The 18419-nt window shown below is 41.4% G+C and overlaps 2 protein-coding genes across 13 annotated transcripts in view; one reads left to right on the forward strand and one right to left on the reverse strand.

Moving 5' to 3' along the window:
* Nucleotides 1-4081: 4081 nt before the first annotated feature.
* Nucleotides 4082-17579, reverse strand: NDUFAF5 (NADH:ubiquinone oxidoreductase complex assembly factor 5). 4 transcript variants are annotated; one of them, XM_073339573.1, is made up of 11 exons: nucleotides 17222-17579; nucleotides 15469-15509; nucleotides 13745-13808; nucleotides 11160-11207; nucleotides 10939-11042; nucleotides 10524-10563; nucleotides 8113-8310; nucleotides 6024-6084; nucleotides 4931-5014; nucleotides 4465-4547; nucleotides 4082-4292 (listed from the first exon to the last, which is right to left on the reverse strand). In XM_073339573.1, the coding sequence occupies exons 1-11, from the start codon at nucleotides 17438-17440 to the stop codon at nucleotides 4206-4208; spliced, it is 1029 nt and encodes a 342-aa protein (XP_073195674.1). In that variant the 5' UTR covers nucleotides 17441-17579; the 3' UTR covers nucleotides 4082-4205. The 4 variants fall into 4 exon arrangements, with proteins under 4 accessions (XP_073195674.1, XP_073195677.1, XP_073195675.1 ...); XM_073339576.1 differs by lacking the exon at nucleotides 17222-17579 and adding an exon at nucleotides 16859-16890; XM_073339574.1 differs by lacking the exon at nucleotides 17222-17579 and adding an exon at nucleotides 16745-16852.
* The window catches only part of ESF1 (ESF1 nucleolar pre-rRNA processing protein homolog), a 69517-nt gene continuing 68276 nt past the window's right edge, over nucleotides 17179-18419 (forward strand). For 6 of the 9 annotated variants that reach the window (XR_012158324.1, XR_012158325.1, XM_073339569.1 and 3 more), the window contains exon 1: nucleotides 17179-17764. The gene's annotated coding sequence lies outside the window, so the exon portion shown is untranslated. The remainder of the gene's footprint in view (nucleotides 17765-18419) is intronic. The other 3 variants (XM_073339568.1, XM_073339566.1, XM_073339567.1) reach the window with 3 other exon arrangements.

An 18419-nucleotide genomic window follows, 5' to 3' on the forward strand; every position in this document is an offset into this window, starting at 1 on the left:
TCATGGTTTGTTTGTATAAAAACGTCTTCTGTATTTTCCACAGTATTCATCCGATGAAGTGAGCTGTAGCTCACGAAAGCTTATGCTCAAATAAACTGGTTAGTCTCTAAGGTGCCACAAGTACTCCTTTTCTTTTTGAAATACAATGAGAATGTATTTGCATACTGTGTGAACAGACCCATCAAGCTAACAAGGGAGAGAGACAAACCTCACACTATCACAGCCAGGGAGAAGATTGACAATCATATGTCTAATTTTTATTCAATTGTACTGAAGGAGTCAAGAACTAAAAAATTTGCATTTTAGCAGACAACTACTCCAGCAGGGAAGAAGTAGCATGCCACTTCCTTCAAAACAGTCTGCATTGTTGCCTACCTCACAAGCTACGAACACATTTTTATCTGGAAGTATCCTTCAGAAGAAATCCATTTCAAAGGGTCATTGGCTATAAAATAGAGGGGCCAAGAAACCGCTAGTTATCTTTCACCTCAGAAGATGAAGGTACCAGCCTTTTGACTTTGGAGGATAGACGCTGAATCAGGAGTTTGGTCAGCTATCTTGATGGAAATGTGATGAGGATTTTACCTTGAACCAAGTCTCGCTTGTTAAGTTTAGTTACCAGAATACACTTTATTTCTCTTGCAACCATTTCTGAGTGTAATCCTTATACTTGTACTCACATAATCGCTCTCTTTATAATTAAACTTTTTTATTTTTAATCGAAACCAATCCAGTACTATGTTTGAACTGGTTGGTAGCCCTAGTTAAAGCAACAAACTGTTGAATATTGACTTTTTGAAGGAAAAAAGACCCTTGACAGTCCTCTGATAGTTCCAGGACAGGGCTGAACATTTCAGAACACGTTTTTGGGGAAATCCCTTACCAGTTGTTAACCAAGTCTGGTGGAGACTAGTGGAAGTCTGTGCTATTGTAGGCAGGCTCCAGGTTCCAAACTGTTAGCCCAGGGCTGCTCAATATGTAGACATAGTAGATGCTTGTTGTTGACTGTGGGCATTCCAGGCAGAGAGCTATAGTAGCAATGCATTGTGAGGCACTCTGGCTTATAGGGTAAGAGGTAACAGTCTTCACTAGTCTGGATTGCACCCCAGACTCTGACAGTTTCCCAAGGGCTTGACCTTGTATTTCCTGTACACCATGAACTCCCCCAACTTTAAAAGTGAATTCCGGATGCACAAGGAATGTGAGGTCATATGCTTAAGTTAAATTAAGTATTGTTTATTAAGTTTTTAAATATACAAGGAAACAGCAGGACCAATCTCCTGCCAACCAACTCGCAAGGATCCTGTGCAGCACCTTACTCTTCCCTACACCTGTAGCTCCCAGCCTACTCCCAAGTTAGGTGCTCTATCTGTATTCTCTCGTCCGTGCATTAGGGAGGGAAACAAATCTGCAGTTTCTCTGTCCAGCAATGCCCATTTTTCCTATTACCAGTGGCACATTCTTCTTCTCTGCAAAGGAAAGAGAGAGGAAGTTTCTAATGTTTCAGTTCTCTCCTACCCAAGTGCTGATTTAGTGGTAGAGGAACCAGGCACAGCAGCAGCTCTCCTAATTAACATTTCCACACAACATTACTCTTGATTCTCGCTAGTCCCTTCACACCAAACCAGTCATAACCAGTAGTCGCAGTGCTTGAGAAGAAACTCAAAAGCAAAAATTTAGAAAAAATAAATATACAGTACATGCAATTAATGAAAAATCTACATTTGGGAAAACGTGTTCCTTTCAGTCTGAGCGCATTGTTAATTAGAAGACAAAGAGAAACCCAAGACTTTAGAAAATAGGATGGTTTTTCAATTCTATTTGAAGGTTTCTTTATATGCAGGGTAGACAAACAGTTATGACTTCATTGATTATGTTGTACCATTCTGTCAAACTCCACCTACGGGATTATTTTATTACAACAGGCACAATGGAACAGGGTACGTCTACAATAATAACTTAAGGCAACCCATATTAGGAGCAATTACTGCAGTGGTGCATGTCCACACTACCCTCCTGGGGAGGTGCAAGTCCTCACCAAGAGTGCTTCGGCTGACCTAAAAGCAGCATGGGGGAACTGAGAGCCCCATCTCTCAGCTCCGTTGGCAGATCTCTGCCAGGAGCTCAGCTGCCCACAGGCTCCCGGGGCTTCTTGCCTCTCTGTTCCCTGCCAGATGGTGGTGGAGGGATGCCACCTAGGGCTTCTTGTCCCTGGGGAGTGGGGTCCAGCTGTCCCGGCTTTTCAGCCTCCCGCTCCCCACTTCCCTGAAGCTGTGACATTGATGAGAGCGCTAACAGCCACTATAAGTAACACAATGTTTACACAGACACTGTCACCCTAAATCCCTATGTCTCCCGTGGAGGTGCTTATTATGTCATAGTAGGGGACTTACATGGGCAGGACAAGGCTGTAATGTAGACACTGACAGAATTAGGTCGACGTAAGCTGCCTTACAACAACCTAACTGTGTAGCGTAGAACAGGACTGAGTTAGGCAGTGCTGACAGCATGATGTCCAACTTTTGCAATGCAGTCTAAGGCTGAGAAACTAAATATAAAAAGCCTGAAATTAGGTCAGCCACACTGTGTAAAAATATTTGGGATTACTGCTAATCCTGTTCACATGTACTATCCTGTACCTGTAATATAGCAAAGATGTTGCTGTAAAAAATGCAATGAAATAGAAAATGCCGGTGCACTTTAGCATTTGTTGTCAGATTACTTTGGTTTGCTATTGTTTCTTGCAATATGACCAGAAAGGACAAAATCCAGCTTTGTGTTATCAGGAAGAAACAAGGATTTTATTACCTATAAAAAGCACCTAGTTCATGCTCTTTGTCTTCCATTTTCTATTACCAGAAAGCCTATTTGGTGCTATTCAGAAACTTGAGAAAGATCTTTATGCTTTTTGACAAGTGGCTACCGCATATGCAGAATTTAATCAGATTCCTTGGCGGTCAAATACTACCCAGAAAAATGCTTATTAACTCACAAACAAGATGTTCCCCCTTCCTGATGTCAGTGATATTACTCAGCCAAGGAGAGAGAAGTTTCTATCTATGAGAGAGAGAGAGAGAGAGAGAGAGAGAAACACAAGAGACTTCTTGTCTTCCAGCCCTCACTTTAGGATTCATATCATGAAACTAGACCCGCCACAAAACTAATTTAGTGTTGGTGAATACTTATTCCACTGTTACTAACTAAAGAGCGAGTGTACTCCACTTACGGACTAGTATGTTTTCTACATAGGTTCCACCACATTGACTAACAGAATGTTGCATAAGCTCCCTAGGCTGAATAACCCTGTTGTCAGGCTACCACCTTGGTACTGTCCTTGCCCTTGATGTGATGTTTGGGGTATCTTGAACATTACTGTAGGTGATGTATCTTTCCCTCATCTTTTCTTTAAAGCACTAGAATGCAAGTCAGTATGGAGACAAATAGCATTGCCATGCCTCATTGATGTAGTGTTGCTCAAATAATTAAGTAAAGAATTAGGCTCCAATGATTGCATTTCCTGGGTCCTTTCACTCAATGCACACCATGGATCACTGTTGCTAGAAAATAATGATTCACAGAAACTGTTTAGTTGTACATACTTTGAAGAAAGATACTTAGCTGAGCTCTTCAGCAAGGTATTTTCTCTCACAAGTATGGTTTCCTTCACTTCTCTTTACATGCAGGTCAAACATGAGAATTTCAACACTTGATGGCCAAGTGTTTTTACCCATATTTTGAGGCCTCCCCCCCCCCCCCCAAAATATCTTCAGACTACTTACATATTAAATTGGATCTGTGTATTTGCAGATGTTTTTTCCCTATTAGTTCAGTTGAAATTCCTGTTCACTGCCCCAGGCAGATGCTCTTTAATATCATATCATTACTCCCAGAGTACATAAATACTAACAAAAAGTTACCCCCTTTGGAGCAATCTTTAGCACCGAAATGGTGAAGACAGACATTACATCTGCAAACGATCAGTTACCAAAAAAGAAGTTTCAACCGTCTATTAATCTTCCTATAGAAATTTTAATGGATACTATGTTGTTCTCTTACTAATATGCACTGAACAAAATATAAACTGAGTCCTGTAACCACTTTATTAGCTTTTCAAAGTGACATAACAGGAGAAATCTGACAACTATAGAATATCTGCAATGCAAAGTTCCATAAAAGATCCAGTACAACAGTAGCCATTGGATGAACTACTTTTTCTCTCCTGAAATAAATTCATTTATTTTTGCCAGATCGCCAAATGACACTGTTGCAGAACCTCTCCGGGCAGGTCTTGCCTGAAAAACAAACAAGCAAACAAACAAAGGACTCATCTTTATGTTCAAAACAAATCACAGCAGCCTTTAAAAAAAGCCCCTTAGTTGCTTAGAATAAAAAAAAGGGGCTATCTTATGAAACATGGGAGTTACTGACATTCAAGCATAAAGCAATTGATAGGCTTCGTGTTACCTGTGACTCTTGGAATTTCCAGCCTATCATGTAATAAATCTGAAATGTAGCAGGTACTGAACCATCATTACTTCCATACATTTCTATTAAAAAGAGAAATGGGTTTATATACATTGAAGAATTAAGTATGAAATGCTGAATCTGACAATGGTTTTTGCTGAAAGCAACTATACATTTTTGAAAGCTATTTTTACTGTGAGGAAAGGGAGACCCTTAAAATTCTGATTGTAATAAGGGACAGAAGACAAGATGAGATCCCAACCATACAAAATGTGAATCTATTTCAAATCTACTGTAATTACTATTAAAAAGTTATTACAAAAATAAATGGTACTTTCGTGTTAAAAAACAGAAAAGACACGTGTCTTAGATAAGAAAGGTCAAAGAAAAAAGTAACATGGAAAAAAAAGTATGTTCATAGAACCAATGAAGGCTAAAAAGATAGCTATTAAATGTGTACTTTTACCTTGATATATTGCCGCAGCTGCCAACATGGTTTCTCTGTGTAGGATAGGTTTCCTATTCCAAGAACAGTTACTCTCTCCCATACCTAAAAATATGTTTCAGCTTTAAAAAAAGAAGATACAGCATACACCATGAGTTTGAAATTTCATGTGTAAATCACACGTTTATATTAAGTCAATACAGAGGGAGAATCCTCCAAGTTTTACCGTAGAACGGTACAGCATACAGAGATTTGATTGAAGGGAACATCGACTTTACATTGCAAAAATGCAAAAGCCTTGCACAGCTTGTATTACAATTTATGGTTTATAAAGTTAGCCATTTCACTATATTATCTTCCAGAAGATTTATTCTGCTAAGTATTGGTCTTGATGTTTTTAAATAAGCAAGTTAGTTTGCTTATTTCCAGAATTTGAATACTGATGCTTAAGCCTACCCCCTCCATTATTATTTATAGATTTTTAAAAAAGGATACTAAACAAACGTATAAAATGACTATATAGAGCAGGGGTGGGCAAACTTTTTGGCCTGAGGGCCACATCGGGGTGCAAAACTGTATGGAGAGCCAGGTAGGGAAGGCTGTGCCCCCCAAACAGCCTATTTTATTTTTGAATGCAGTTTTTTTGGTACATAATTCTACATTTGAACGTTTAACTTTCATGATAAAGAGATAGCACTACAATACTTGTATTAGGTGAACTGAAAAATGACTTTTGTTTTTTTACAGTGCAAATATTTGTAATCAATAAATATAAAGTGAGCACTGTACACTGTTGTCTGTGTCATAATTGAAATCAATATATTTGAAAATGTGGAAAACATACAATGTATTTAAATATATTGTATTTATTACTGTTTAATCGCTTGACAGCCCTAATTAATATGTAAATTCAGACATGCCAAGGCTAGAATGAATTCCTAGTCAAGAACTTCACAATTCTCAGATAATAGGAGAACTTTTCTGCAAAGGTTTAGCTGGAGTTAAGAAACAGGCACAACCTCTAGCCTCTCCAAATTCTACCACACCTTGCTGTATTTAGCCAATCAAGATTTTGAACAGTAACCTACATGCTATTTCTGAAAAATATACTTGCCTTGCAAATCTTCCATGACCTCAAACATCCCTGGATAGTTGACTTGAATTTCATCAGTATCCTAAAAAAATGTTTAATTCAAGTGTATAAGTAACTAAAGCAAAACAAGAGATTGCTCTATGAAAAGAAAATAACAATTTGCAAAAATATACAACTTGTTTTACTACTTCTCTCCCGTTAATGCAATATAATTACACTTTAAGAAAAACACTACACATGGATAGCCATGTCTACATTCCTACAGAAATATATTTAGTAACTCAAGTTGAATCACCAAATTCAGATTAAAGTGCCATTATAAGCAAAAGGAAGAGAAAAATAGCAATTGACTGTTAGTGTCTTACATTTTTACTAGTAGGGTTGAAGTTCTCAAAAAAGTTGTGTGGACCAGAAGCTAACCAAGCCAAGCCCTGCTGAACCTCTAGGTGCAAAAGCACCACCTCAGCTGATATCAGTAAATTATAACGGTGCTGGGATCAGAGGAAGGCTAAAGTAGCCAGGTGTCAAAACTACAGGATTTTATATAAACAAGTTGAATTGTAAATAGAAATAAAGAGGTAAGCAATTCAGTGCTGCCAAATTCTGAAGCAGCTGATGCTGTGGTCTTCAAGGGAAGCAATGGATTATTGCCCCTTGTAATGCACAATCAGGAGATGGATGACAGAAGGGAGTTTCATATCCTAAAGGAAACACTGCAATCTCTTACCTATTGATTTTAAAACAGTATAAGCCACTCTACTACCCAAGATATAGAGTATCCAGAACTACTCTGACACTTCAAACCCTTTTGCAAGAGGTATACACAGTCTCCCAAATGGAGATGTCCGTCTCCATAAACTACAAGAGTTATTTTACACTGCCCAAGTAAAAGACCACCTTCTGCAAGTCCACTTCCATGTACGAGGTTTTAAACATCTGTGAAAGTACATGCATATAATATTCCAATCTCTATGTACTCAAATGTTTAAACATTTTGAATATAATTTCTTTTGTGGTCCATATTCCTAATATAAGTGTGTAACAGTCCTGTCATGAACAGCAACAGATCTAACACGTTTATTGTTCTTCAATGCATTACTAAATTAACATTATAGCAAGGTTCAATACAAGTTCAATCAAGATACTTTTCATACAGAACACACAGTACTTAATTACAACACATCTACATTACTAAGAAAAATGAGCAATTGACTTAAACCAGAACTGTGGGTTCCCACATCTCTGAATAATCAGACCACTTAGTTAGGCACCTATGTCCATATTTAAACACCTCAAACATGTAAATTGAAAATATTTACCTCAATTAATGTTAAAGAAAGAAAAGGTTTAGTTCGTTGTAAAGCTCAAGGCATGTAGTACACAGTTTAGCAACAATTATGAGGCAGCTTTAGGAGTCTGGGCACAATTGTAGTTTTGTGACTATCAACTAGGCCATATCTAGTATGCCTAGTAAATGCACTCATTTAATTAATATGCTTATATGTATTTCTTTAGTTTCATAAAAACATTAAGATGTTTTGGACAGTTAATTTCAAGGTGAGTATTACAAGTTCATGTGGTTTGTCATTCATCAACTTCAGTTTTTTATTTGCACCTATCACTGTAGTAACAAGTTTTCACCTAATACCACCTTATGACATGTATTACTGCTAGTCTCAGCACCTATTGGATCTATGGAGCTAGAAATATAGAGAGGGAAAATCACTATCACCTTAGCTATGACATCCATCTCTGATTTAGTCAAGTCAGACTTCCTTGTTAGCAAAATTAAGAGCCGACCACTTATGCTTAAGACAGAACCAATTCATCTTCTCCACTGCAATTTCCTAAAGCTTTGAAACCATGAACACAGATCAACAGTACATTTCTGTATTAGTTTCCATGAAGATAACCTGACTTTGCTAAAGGATCATGCTGTCTCTCCCATGGAGATATGCCATGCCCAGGTTATTTGCTCTATTCCCTCCCTTTTGAAAGGCTAATACGAACAAACCAACATCATTTATCCTAGAACCCAGGGAGTTTAGTATTACTCATTGGCACCACCGTTAATTTTCCAAACTATTCCACTCCTCATATTGATAATTACCACAGTCAACGTGTTAAAGCCAGCTCTTCCCAGCAGATGTCCTAAGTCAGTGACATCAACGAAGGGAGATATATGTGGCGAGAATCCTCCTTCTCTTTCCAGTTCTGCTAGCTGCAGAGAGCAGCGAAGTTCATACAGAGTTTCTCCTCCAAACATGGCACCAATAAATACTCCATCTGGCTTAAGGACTTGATGAATCTATAATACAGAAAATCTGCTTAATATTAAAGGTCTGCTAATGTTACTATTTGGTACAAAGTTCTTAAAAGTTTTCTTTTTGCCTCTACAGAAAGGATGAAGCAGTAAGGTCGCTGAAACAACTGAGTATTTCCTCCCCTTACTTTCCAGCACTTGAAGAATTAGGGTTAAAGAAACAAGAAGCTTAAAGTTGGATGTTTTATTTCTGTTGGAGGTTCCACTTTTAGTTCATTTTATACAGGAAATATTAAAATACTTGGTAAGACTAGATAAAATAAATGAAAGTGTTTGTTGTAATCAATTCAATCTGCTGTCTTGACTCAGCAGTAATCCGCATCTGTAAGATACCTTAGTCAAATTTATCACACACTATACCAAACATTCATTCAACACAATTTGTTTTTAAATTGTTGCAATAGCAAAATGCAACTGAGTGAAATTTAATATCAGATTATGATTCAGGGCCCAGTCCAACTCCCATTGATTTTGAAAAGGCAAGGCACGTGTACTTTTAACTGACCATTTTCAAGCAAATTATTTGATTCTGTATGCCGAAACATAAGTAATTGTGTACACAAGACGGATCTCAAGCGTGTGCCTGGATTTCTGAGAAGAGTATCGGGTTCTATTAACATAAGGAGGTCCTGCCAAAGTTTTTAGTAGCATGACAGGCTATAAAATCTTCCATATTGAACCAAAGTCATCATTTTGCATTTGTGCCCCAGAGCAATTCCCAAGGAAACCAAGTACTACCAAATCACATTAAATTCAAAACATGCCTATGGATAGGCAAGACTATTTTATCTGCATGGAAAATTCTTAACTGACACAAGAACATCTGCAGCTATTTACTTGTGAACAGAAAATACAGTAGGACAGGTTATGTATGTTTGCTATACTGTCCCCAGAGGTGTACTGCATATAGTTTGAATTTTAAGAGTTTAGGACAGAGAAGTAGAATTCTCTTACTTTCCTAAAGTGATTTTTATTCTTGTGAATGAGTGACAAGTGGAGGAATTTGTGATAACAGTCTGTTCTTAGACCATGTAGTAGTATAACCATCTCTGATCCAGAGAAACCCCTAGGTTGAAAGAACATTTTAACACTCAAACTCTTGAGCCCCTCTTGTGAGAGTGCCAACAAGCTTCGTAAGTATTTTGCTAAGCATAGAAAATTGTCCACTATGAATGGACAAATAAAATAAGTAAGGTAACAAACAGATAATCAGACTTATCAGATAGTAACAACTTTCAGTCACCACATGCCTCACATGAATTCCAACTAATGTCAACAAGGTAAAAAGGCTCTTGACTGATACCTATTCCTTGAATGATCCAGTTTAAACAAATGATTAAACAAATGATAATTTATATAAAATACGCAAGTGATCTGACTTACAAAGTAATGTACGATGCAAGATAGTTGGGGAATTAGTAGTATTTAATCAGGTTATCAGCCAAGATGTGTTATTCTATGCTAATGTTGAGACATTTGATCAGCTAGTCAGCAGACACCACCATTCAGTAACTAGCATCAAGTATATGTGGGATAAGTTTAAGAAGTTAGCTGCAATTCCATTACTTTAAGCCATTGGTCCAAAAATTACATAGTAGGAAGTGAGTCAAAGCACAAAGCAGCTTTTAACTGAAGAAAATTCCTTTGTATCTAGCTGCAATTTGAAAGAGATTCTGATGTAAGAAATGCTTCTGCATGGAAAATTGTTGCAATCTAAGAAAGTTAAATATAACATAATATGTTTTATCAACTGCTTTGAGACTGTAATGTGTGTACAAGTTATGTTATATGTTTCGTTATCACTCAGTAAGACGTGTTCCACGGATTAATCCGAATGACAATCTTAGCAAGGTATCAAAATCAATATGGAAACATCAATTCACAGCTATTAATTTTGTCATCACATGTATTTAAACCCTTATCAATACAAAACATGTGAAGAGTGGTGTCATTTCTTTTCTAGTTAATGTCTCATAGTAGCAGAATTTGAGTCCTCTTAATGAGGGACAACAACAAAATGTGTGGACAGTATTAAAATCATATTTAATCAGACTTCTAGGGATATGACCAAAAATATTTCAACGCAAGCTGTCCACACATATCTTAGAAATAAGCAAAAGAGGAAGGAAGTACACATGAGAAGTAACTGCAAACCAAAATTTGTTCTGATTACCAGTAACAGCAACAGATTTTCTTACCTCTCTAAAAGCTCTAGGAAGGTCATTCACCCAATGCAAACTAAAATACAAAGTGTACATTTTATTAAGATTTAAGTGTTGAATAAAATTTGAGTAAAGGCAAGTAATTGTCACAGCAAAAAACATTTCAGAAGCCAAAGCAAAGAACTATCATCGACTCTTCCCCAATAAAAGTTTTTAATGTAATTCTACAAGTTGTCAAATATCTGCACAACAAATTTGATAGTATTCTAAGAATGACTACATTCATATACAGTACTATCAAAGGTCTTTAAGACTAGAAAATGCTTGATTGTAGAAATACCATTCAAATGCCATTGCCTAGTTAAATCCTTTATCTTCTTTCCCAAGAACATCACTATCCCCTTATCCGATTTTACAAACATTAAACTTTAGTGAAATGATTAATACAAACCTTAAACTGCTAACAACAAGATCAAATGTGTCTTCTTTGAAGGGAAGGAATTCTTCATCAGCTACAACGCTGACAGTGGGGATTTCAGTTTCCATAGTATTTTTCTAAGTCAGGTTAGAATAGATAGATAGAATTTCAAACTGCATTTGATGCTATATTTCTTTTGTTTCTCAGTATTGTGGAATACAAGCATGGCAGGCAGAAGTCAGACTGCTACTCACCAGAGCATTCTCTGCCATATCTACTTGAAAAAGTTTTTCAACTGTTTCCTGAAATAAGAAAAATCTGTCAAATATTTAGATTTATAAACCAACAGGAGGCAATCTCTCTGAACACTTTAGGTGTCTTATAAATATTTTAAATACAGTAAGTAAAAACAGACAACCTCAAAAATTAAAAAAAATCAACTATGCATTCTCCCCACATCTTCCCCTCCAACAATATTTGCTTTTTCAGCATCCCTCCTAATCAAGCCACACTGCCAAGCATGTGTTAAGGTCAACAGATTTGTGCTATTTCAGACTGGGGGAAGGGCATAATACAAATGTAAAAAGCGCTCACAGAGGAAGCCTTGCCAGAGCCCCCACCTCTTATTCAGAGATAGGTCCATCTTAAGATCTCATCCATGGCAGTATGGCATGGAGAAAAAGTCTCAGGTAGGAAGGTTTGATAGGTTAATACCAACACCTTCAACTTCACCCAAAAACCCACAGGAAACCAAGTGCAGATCATGGAGCACTGATTGATACACATTCAGGGCAAGAAACTTCATTTATCAAGGAGGTGGTGGGGGGTTCTGCACTAGCTTTAGTTTCTGAAGAGTGTTATGGTGTATCCCAATGTGTGCATCATATCAGTCTAGCCTTCAGATAACCAGGAGATGCATTATGATGAAAAAAGCCATTAAAAAAATTATAGTAAAGTACTGGAGAAAAAGTTAGTGTTGGGTGTCATGCTACTGTCAGCATAAAGAAAATCCAGGAAGTATAGTTTTGAAGTCATTACAGACTTCATTTACACTATGCACAGCTTTGATACTGTACACGGGTCTAGAATTTTTTACTTTAATCACTGTCTACTCCAGTCAAGGTTAGTTTAATCTGCTACTTCAGAATCAGATGAATTAGCCTTAAAGCTTCTCTTTATGCTACTACAGACTAGACGCATGGATGTTCTGTATACTATCACCAACTGAACTTATCTACTAAAAAGCACAATGTTGCCTCTGAAGAGTTAGTAATTTAGGAAGACAAGGTAGGTGAGGTAATATCTTTTTTGAACCCATTTTTGTTGGTGAAAGGTGGAAGCTTTTAAGCTACTCAGAGCTCTTCTTCTGGTCTGGGCTCTAAGCATGTACCTTCCACCAACAGAATTTGGGTCAATAAAAGATATTACCTCACCTATCTTGTCTCTCATATCCTGGGACCAACTTGGCAACAACACTGCAAACAACTGTGTAAGACTGTATTTTAAAGTATTTCATAAAAGGCTGAAATAAGAGACGACCAAAAAGAAATAGATCCCCAGATTATCTTATGTGCTAAAATTTAATTATGGTCTTACTGGTTACTTTCCAGCAAGGAAGTCTAGATATGGGGGAGTGGATGATAGGACCTTTCATCTTAAGAACACCAGTTCAAGTCTGACCCAAGGTGCTATAAACTGTAAATTACCCTGATGATTCAGTGATCTGTGTGAAAGGAATCAGTGGACTCAGTTCCATTCATAATGGGAAGAACCACTATTGCAATTGGTATTTTTGTTGGAAGTTTTAACTGAGGTGACAAAAACTGAATTATCTAGTCTCCTGGGCAGTGATTGGGGGGATAGAACGCACAGCATCAACCCACGCCCCAAGGCCACCAGCAGGAGCTGGTCCGTCTCCCCTTCACGAGCCACAAACCCTGTAGGAACAGGCGGCCAGCATGAGTTCCCCACCGTCCTGCGGGTGGTGGGGCTTGGGCTTCAGCTCTGGGGTGGTAGGCAGCAGGATCCATCCCTTACCTGCAGGGTTTCGGGCTCCAGCTCTGGGCTCACCCCCCGGCACGTCTCCCCTGACACCCGCTGCCTCCTCCAGTCCCCAGCCATGCAGCGGAACCCCAGGCTCCCATCCTGAGCTCATCACCCCTGACCCCCAATACCTCCCACCACCCTTGGGCCCCTTACCCACCTCCCCATTCAGGGCTTAATTTGTTCCCGTGCTTGCCAGGACTGAGTAACTCTGCTGTGGAAAGTGATAGTAACAATCCCAACTAGCTAGCAAGTCTGCTGTGGAAAATATTAACAAATAGACAAACTTCATTTTTCACAGTAGAAGACTTACTAGCTAGCAAGTCTTTAATAAAAAAAAAAAACCCACCAAAATAAGCAAAGCACCTTATCTGTTTAGGTCCAGTAAAGAATAGACACAATTGTACATTATTTTTAATGGTTGAGACAGCAAAAAAAAAACCCACAACCCTACATAAATAAATTACAATGATTTGGACATGTGTATGTGCATATTTATTTGTTTTTCCTAAAGTATTTTAGGAAAAATTATCAGAGCGGGCACCAGCAAGAGTTGGTGGCTACACTCTGAGGCCACCCAAAAATTTGTTGTGAGAACCCCTGGTCTAGTCTACATCTTTCATGGCAATACATTTTAGAGGTGGGGGGTATCACACCTCTAAACTGTGACTTAAGAATTAAGAAGCAACAAGTTACCCACAAGATATGGAAGAATCTTTAAGTTTGATTTGTGAACAGCACAGCATTACAAGAATGATTTGTACTATTTTTAGACACAAGCACAAACATACAGTACCTTGTTGAGATACTGAGCTATGTAGCCACTTCCACAACCAACATCCAAAGCAAGAGGGAACGTTCTAAGCAAAAGAATTTGTAAATTCCTTAGCATGCAAGTAAAACTACTATATTTCATAAATTTATGAAGTTCCAAATATCTTTTCTGACTAAATATGATTTCAATTAATGTCAATATAAACAGCTCAAAGTCATTTTCCTTTGGTGTATGTTGCCCATATTTCCTTTAATGACACTTGATACATGTAACTTGAGGTCTATTTTCCCCCATTTATGACTTCACGTGTGTTTTCTTGCCACAATAATTCTAGAAAATAAAAATATGCAGCTTAATTATAGGTCTGGGGCAATACATCGACCATAAAAGGTATGTTAAGTCTTTAAACTTTAATTCAAGTTTCTATAGAATAAAACACTGGCTTCCAAAATAAGTGAAAATTTGAAAAGGACAGTAAGGACCTCTCACACGATTTTAAAAATCCACTTTCTCACTTAACAGTAGCAAGCTTCTTCTACCAACGGTGAGAGTATAAGCCATAAACTTCTGCAGAATTAAAACTTGTGAGCCAGTGTAAATACATGTAGTGCTGACTTCCTGAATTGGCAGACATATAGTTGCACTGCCTCTGCTGCTGCTCACAGCTTTGTGATACAGCAGCAAAGCACTATTTACAAGATGTTCAGTTTCACTGCTACTACAGTAGAATCTCAGCTTTACGAACACCTTGGGAATGGAGGCTGTTCGTAATTCTGAAATGTTTGTAACTCTGAACAAAACGTTATGGCTGTTCTTTCAAATGTTTACAACTGAACATTTACTTAATATGGCTTTGAAGTTTAACTGTGCAGAAGAAAAATGCTGCTTTTAACATCTTAATTTAAATGAAACAAGCATAGAAACAGTTTTCTTGCCTTGTCAAATCTTTTTTTAAAAACTTTTCCTTTATTATTTTAGTAGTTTACGTTTAGCACAGTACTGTACTGCCCCACTCCCCCAAACTTTGCAGCAAGCTCCTCTTTTTCTCCTGCCATCTGAACAGGGATGAAAGGGAAATGACGGGGGAGAACTCCACATTCCGACATCTAATAGCCACAGACCAAAACAAAGGACTGGGCCCCCTATATAGCATTCAAAGACAGCACTCTAAAAGCGATCCCACTAATCTTCCCACTCCCACTTTGTGTGGGGGGCAGTGAGGAGGGCACACATGCAGCCCGGGAAGACTAGGCCGATAACTAGGACATTGCCCCGGACCTTGCTCAGCTTCTGCTCAGCTTCCCTAATAACCTGTGGCCAAAGGGAGTCTCATAAGTTTGCCAGCTCTGATATTACGTAAATACTGAAATAAATACACCTGAGAGCTGAATTTTTACTAAAGGGATACTATAAATCTAAGAAGACCTACAATTACTGTAACTGAAAGATGAGATATATATATATATATATATTTTACTCTGTATATTTGAGAGTATCTATCTATAGTCAGCTTCACTGTTTTTCCTGAATATTCAACTCCTTTCCTTTCCCCAAATATGGGCCTTACACAACACAGGAGTAGGGAAAAAATAAAATGTAAGAAAATGTGTTGATTGAACCACAAAAATTAGCAAGGGGACTCAAACAGATATAGTACTAGAATCTACTTTAACTCATGCCTTTAACTGGGTAGATTCCAGAGTCAAAAGATACTGGAGATCTCTCACTCAAGATATTTAACTTACCTGGCTATGTCAAACACCCGGTCTGCTACTCTGCCACCAACCTAGAGAATTGCAAGAGTAAGATACGAGCATTATAAATAAGAATTAACGTTCAGCTTCCCATCCCTGTTCTCCCTGAGGGTAGAAAGTTCTTTTTTTGTTAGCAGTGCAGGGTGGGGACAAAGGAGGAGGGGCTATTAGAGGGTCAAATCACAGAATCCTGGGCCTGGTCTACACTAGAAAGTTGTCCCAGTTAAGCTCACTTTTTTTCAGCACAGCCTTGCATGCATCCACACTTAACTTTGTTACCTACCAGCAGAACCCTCCACTTCTTCTGGCATAGTTTTGCTCCTTTTCAGGAGCAAAGCCCCCTACTTGTATAGTTCTATACAAGTACAATACCAATGTGGACATGCACAAACCTATACCAACATAAGCAGTACACCTGCAATCCCACAACACAATATTCCCTTCAGGAGCAACCTGTCTGGTAGCACTTCCAGACTGTGCTGCTCAGGAGTCAAAGCTACCAGAAGTCTACCTCGCATTATGGCACTCCCACAGGAACAAGAATATCAGCAGCAACTTGGCAAAGGAAATAGCAAAACGCATTCTCCAGGCAGGAGTCTCAGTGCCTTGCAAAAGGGGAAGGGGAAGGGGAACAGAAGGTGAGGGAGAAGGAGTTTTAGAGTCACCTGCCTGACCTGTGTCTTTTATGAACTGTGTGCTTTACGTATCTGTGGACACTGCATCCTGAAGAGAAGGAACCCCACACTCCTGCCTCTCCCCTCAACCCCAGCCAGCAGACAAGGAAGAGGTTTCAGCATGAGCCAGAAAGGGGATAGCCAGGTGGAGTACAGCCAGGATCTGTTCAATACCCACCAGACCTTGAACACCTTACACTGACACCCTTTACCTCTGGAGGAGGGAGATGCATGTGATCATTGTACTCCACTGTATAAACCATAATGTAGGTGGATGCTACTAATCCTTGGCAAGTGTGTGTTCCATGTTCGCAAAAGCCTGAAAGAGGTGAAGTGGTATCTGCCTATATATCCTGTACAGCCGCAAACAGCATTTTCATTACTCCTTTCCCCATCCATCCATTTTTAGTTACACGCTCAGGCAAGTGGTCACACATTCTCTAGGCACCCAAAGTAACCAACTACTACCCCAGATTATAAACCCAAATCTAGCACCCCGCTTATCCTCATCTTCCCCACCCTCTCGAAAGAGGAGACAAGCGCAGGGGTGGACAAAGCGACTTGTTAAAAAAAAAAAAAAGCAAAACAGAAACCTTCCTATGGCACAGGCCCGAACAGCAGTCCAAGGCCACGCGGGTACCAAAGGAACGAGGCAGGATGGACAATAAGCGAGTTCACGCCGTCGACGTCGCGGAGGCTGCACGTACGCGTGATCTGCTATTTGCAGGACGCGGCGCCGTCCTGCTCGGCGCTGCGGAAGCCGTTTGGCCGGGGACAGACCCAACTTTTACCGGCCCAGCTGCGAGTGCGGGGAAGACGCCGCGTCCCCCGCAGCAGGGGCGTCACCTCCTCCTCCTTGCCCCGCCCCGCGGCAGGCCGGGGGGGAGGGGTGTGGCGGCGGGTCTCCCAAGGGAAGGGGGTCACGGTCCGACCGCCAGGGCGGGCGGGGCTGCTCCCCGCCCCTCTGTCCTCCGGAACCTGGGGGTGGGCGGCCGAGGGCCCGTTTCCTCTCCGCGCGGGGCGGGGCTGGGTCCCGCCGCGAGGAGCGGGAAGCGGGAGCCCGGCCTCACCTCCTCCCTCAGGTAATCGTACTTGGCGGGCTCGGGCTGCAGCGCCGCCCAGTTCTTCTGCTTCCGCTTCAGCTCTCGGTCGAAGGGGGTCCGGGCCCCGGAGCCTGGCGAGGCAGCGGCGGCTTCCCCGGACGCCACCCAGAAGCGACGGCACCAGCAGCCCGAGCTGGCCCCTCGGAGAAAGGAGCCGGGCTCCCTGAGAAGGGCGGCGGCCCTCATGAGCGGGCAGGCGGCGGGTACTCGCTCCCGCGGAGACAAGCGTCCGCCCGAGCAGGAGGCACTGCGCAGGCGCTGGACTCCCGCTGCCCCCTTCCGCGGCGGGCCTGACCCCTGCGCTCGTGCCCCTACCACGCACGAGCGTCACCTCCGCGAGAGCGTGAGCTAGAGAGAGCTGCGCATGCGTACAAGCTCGAGTGACACGAACCCCAGGGTCGTGTATTTGTGCTGTCCGAGTCTCTGTCGGGCACGGGCACTTTTAGCTGCTCCTAGGTGGCGCGCGCGCGCGAAAGAGAGCGAGAGGTGGCGTTGGGCACGCGGCAGCAGGTGAGTGAAGGGAGTAGAGCCGAGCTGTTGGTCGGGAGCGCGTGGCTCCTAGGGGATACGCTCCCCGCCCCCGCCCCCGCCCGCGTGGCCCTGAGGAGACGCTGCGCCGAACCCGTTCGGCGAAGGCCCCGTGGTCAGCAGAGGGAGGCGGGGGCGTTGCCCGCCCGGCGCACGCCGCGGGGCTGAGGGCTAGGCCTGCGTGCGGGTAGCCGCCTGTGCGTGCTCCCGAGGCCCCGCGGGAGTGGCCTCGGCCAGGCTTGGGCAAGCGGTTCGTGTAAACACCCGCGGGAAGTGATCGAAGTCGTCGTCGTCCTCCCCCTGCCCTCCCCTCCCCTCCCCTCCCCCCCGGTCCCGGCTGCGGACAGGCTTCAGACAGGCCAGGCCGCTGGGTGAGAGCAGGGAGCCGGGCCACGGGCTGCTGCCAGACTGAGAGTGAAGACCAGGTGGGCGAGGTAATATCCTCTCTTGGCCCAGCCTCTGCGGGGGGGAAGAGACCCGAAGAAGAGCTTTGCAGAGCTCCGCAGCTCCTCCTCTCTCGCCAGCAGAAGTTGGTCCAATGGAAGATACTCCCACATCCACCTTGTGTCTCTAATACCCTGGGGCAAACACGGCGACGACAGCAGGGCAAATCGTACGATTATCCAGCTGCTCAGCA

Source organism: Lepidochelys kempii, chromosome 3, assembly GCF_965140265.1.
Source record: "Lepidochelys kempii isolate rLepKem1 chromosome 3, rLepKem1.hap2, whole genome shotgun sequence".
Classification (NCBI taxonomy): Eukaryota; Metazoa; Chordata; order Testudines; family Cheloniidae; genus Lepidochelys; species Lepidochelys kempii.

What these genes read in the sequence shown, in the direction of transcription:
- NDUFAF5 (XM_073339573.1), bottom strand. Translation starts at nt 17,440, where the DNA reads ATGAGGGCCGCCGCCCTTCTCAGGGAGCCCGGCTCCTTTCTCCGAGGG. An exon ending in ATATGGCAGAGAATGCTCTG is followed by an intron (nt 11,043 to 11,159) that starts GTGAGTAGCAGT and finishes AACCTGACTTAG; the next exon opens with AAAAATACTATGGAAACTGA. An exon ending in TTCCTAGAGCTTTTAGAGAG is followed by an intron (nt 8,311 to 10,523) that starts GTAAGAAAATCT and finishes TCTGTATTATAG; the next exon opens with ATTCATCAAGTCCTTAAGCC.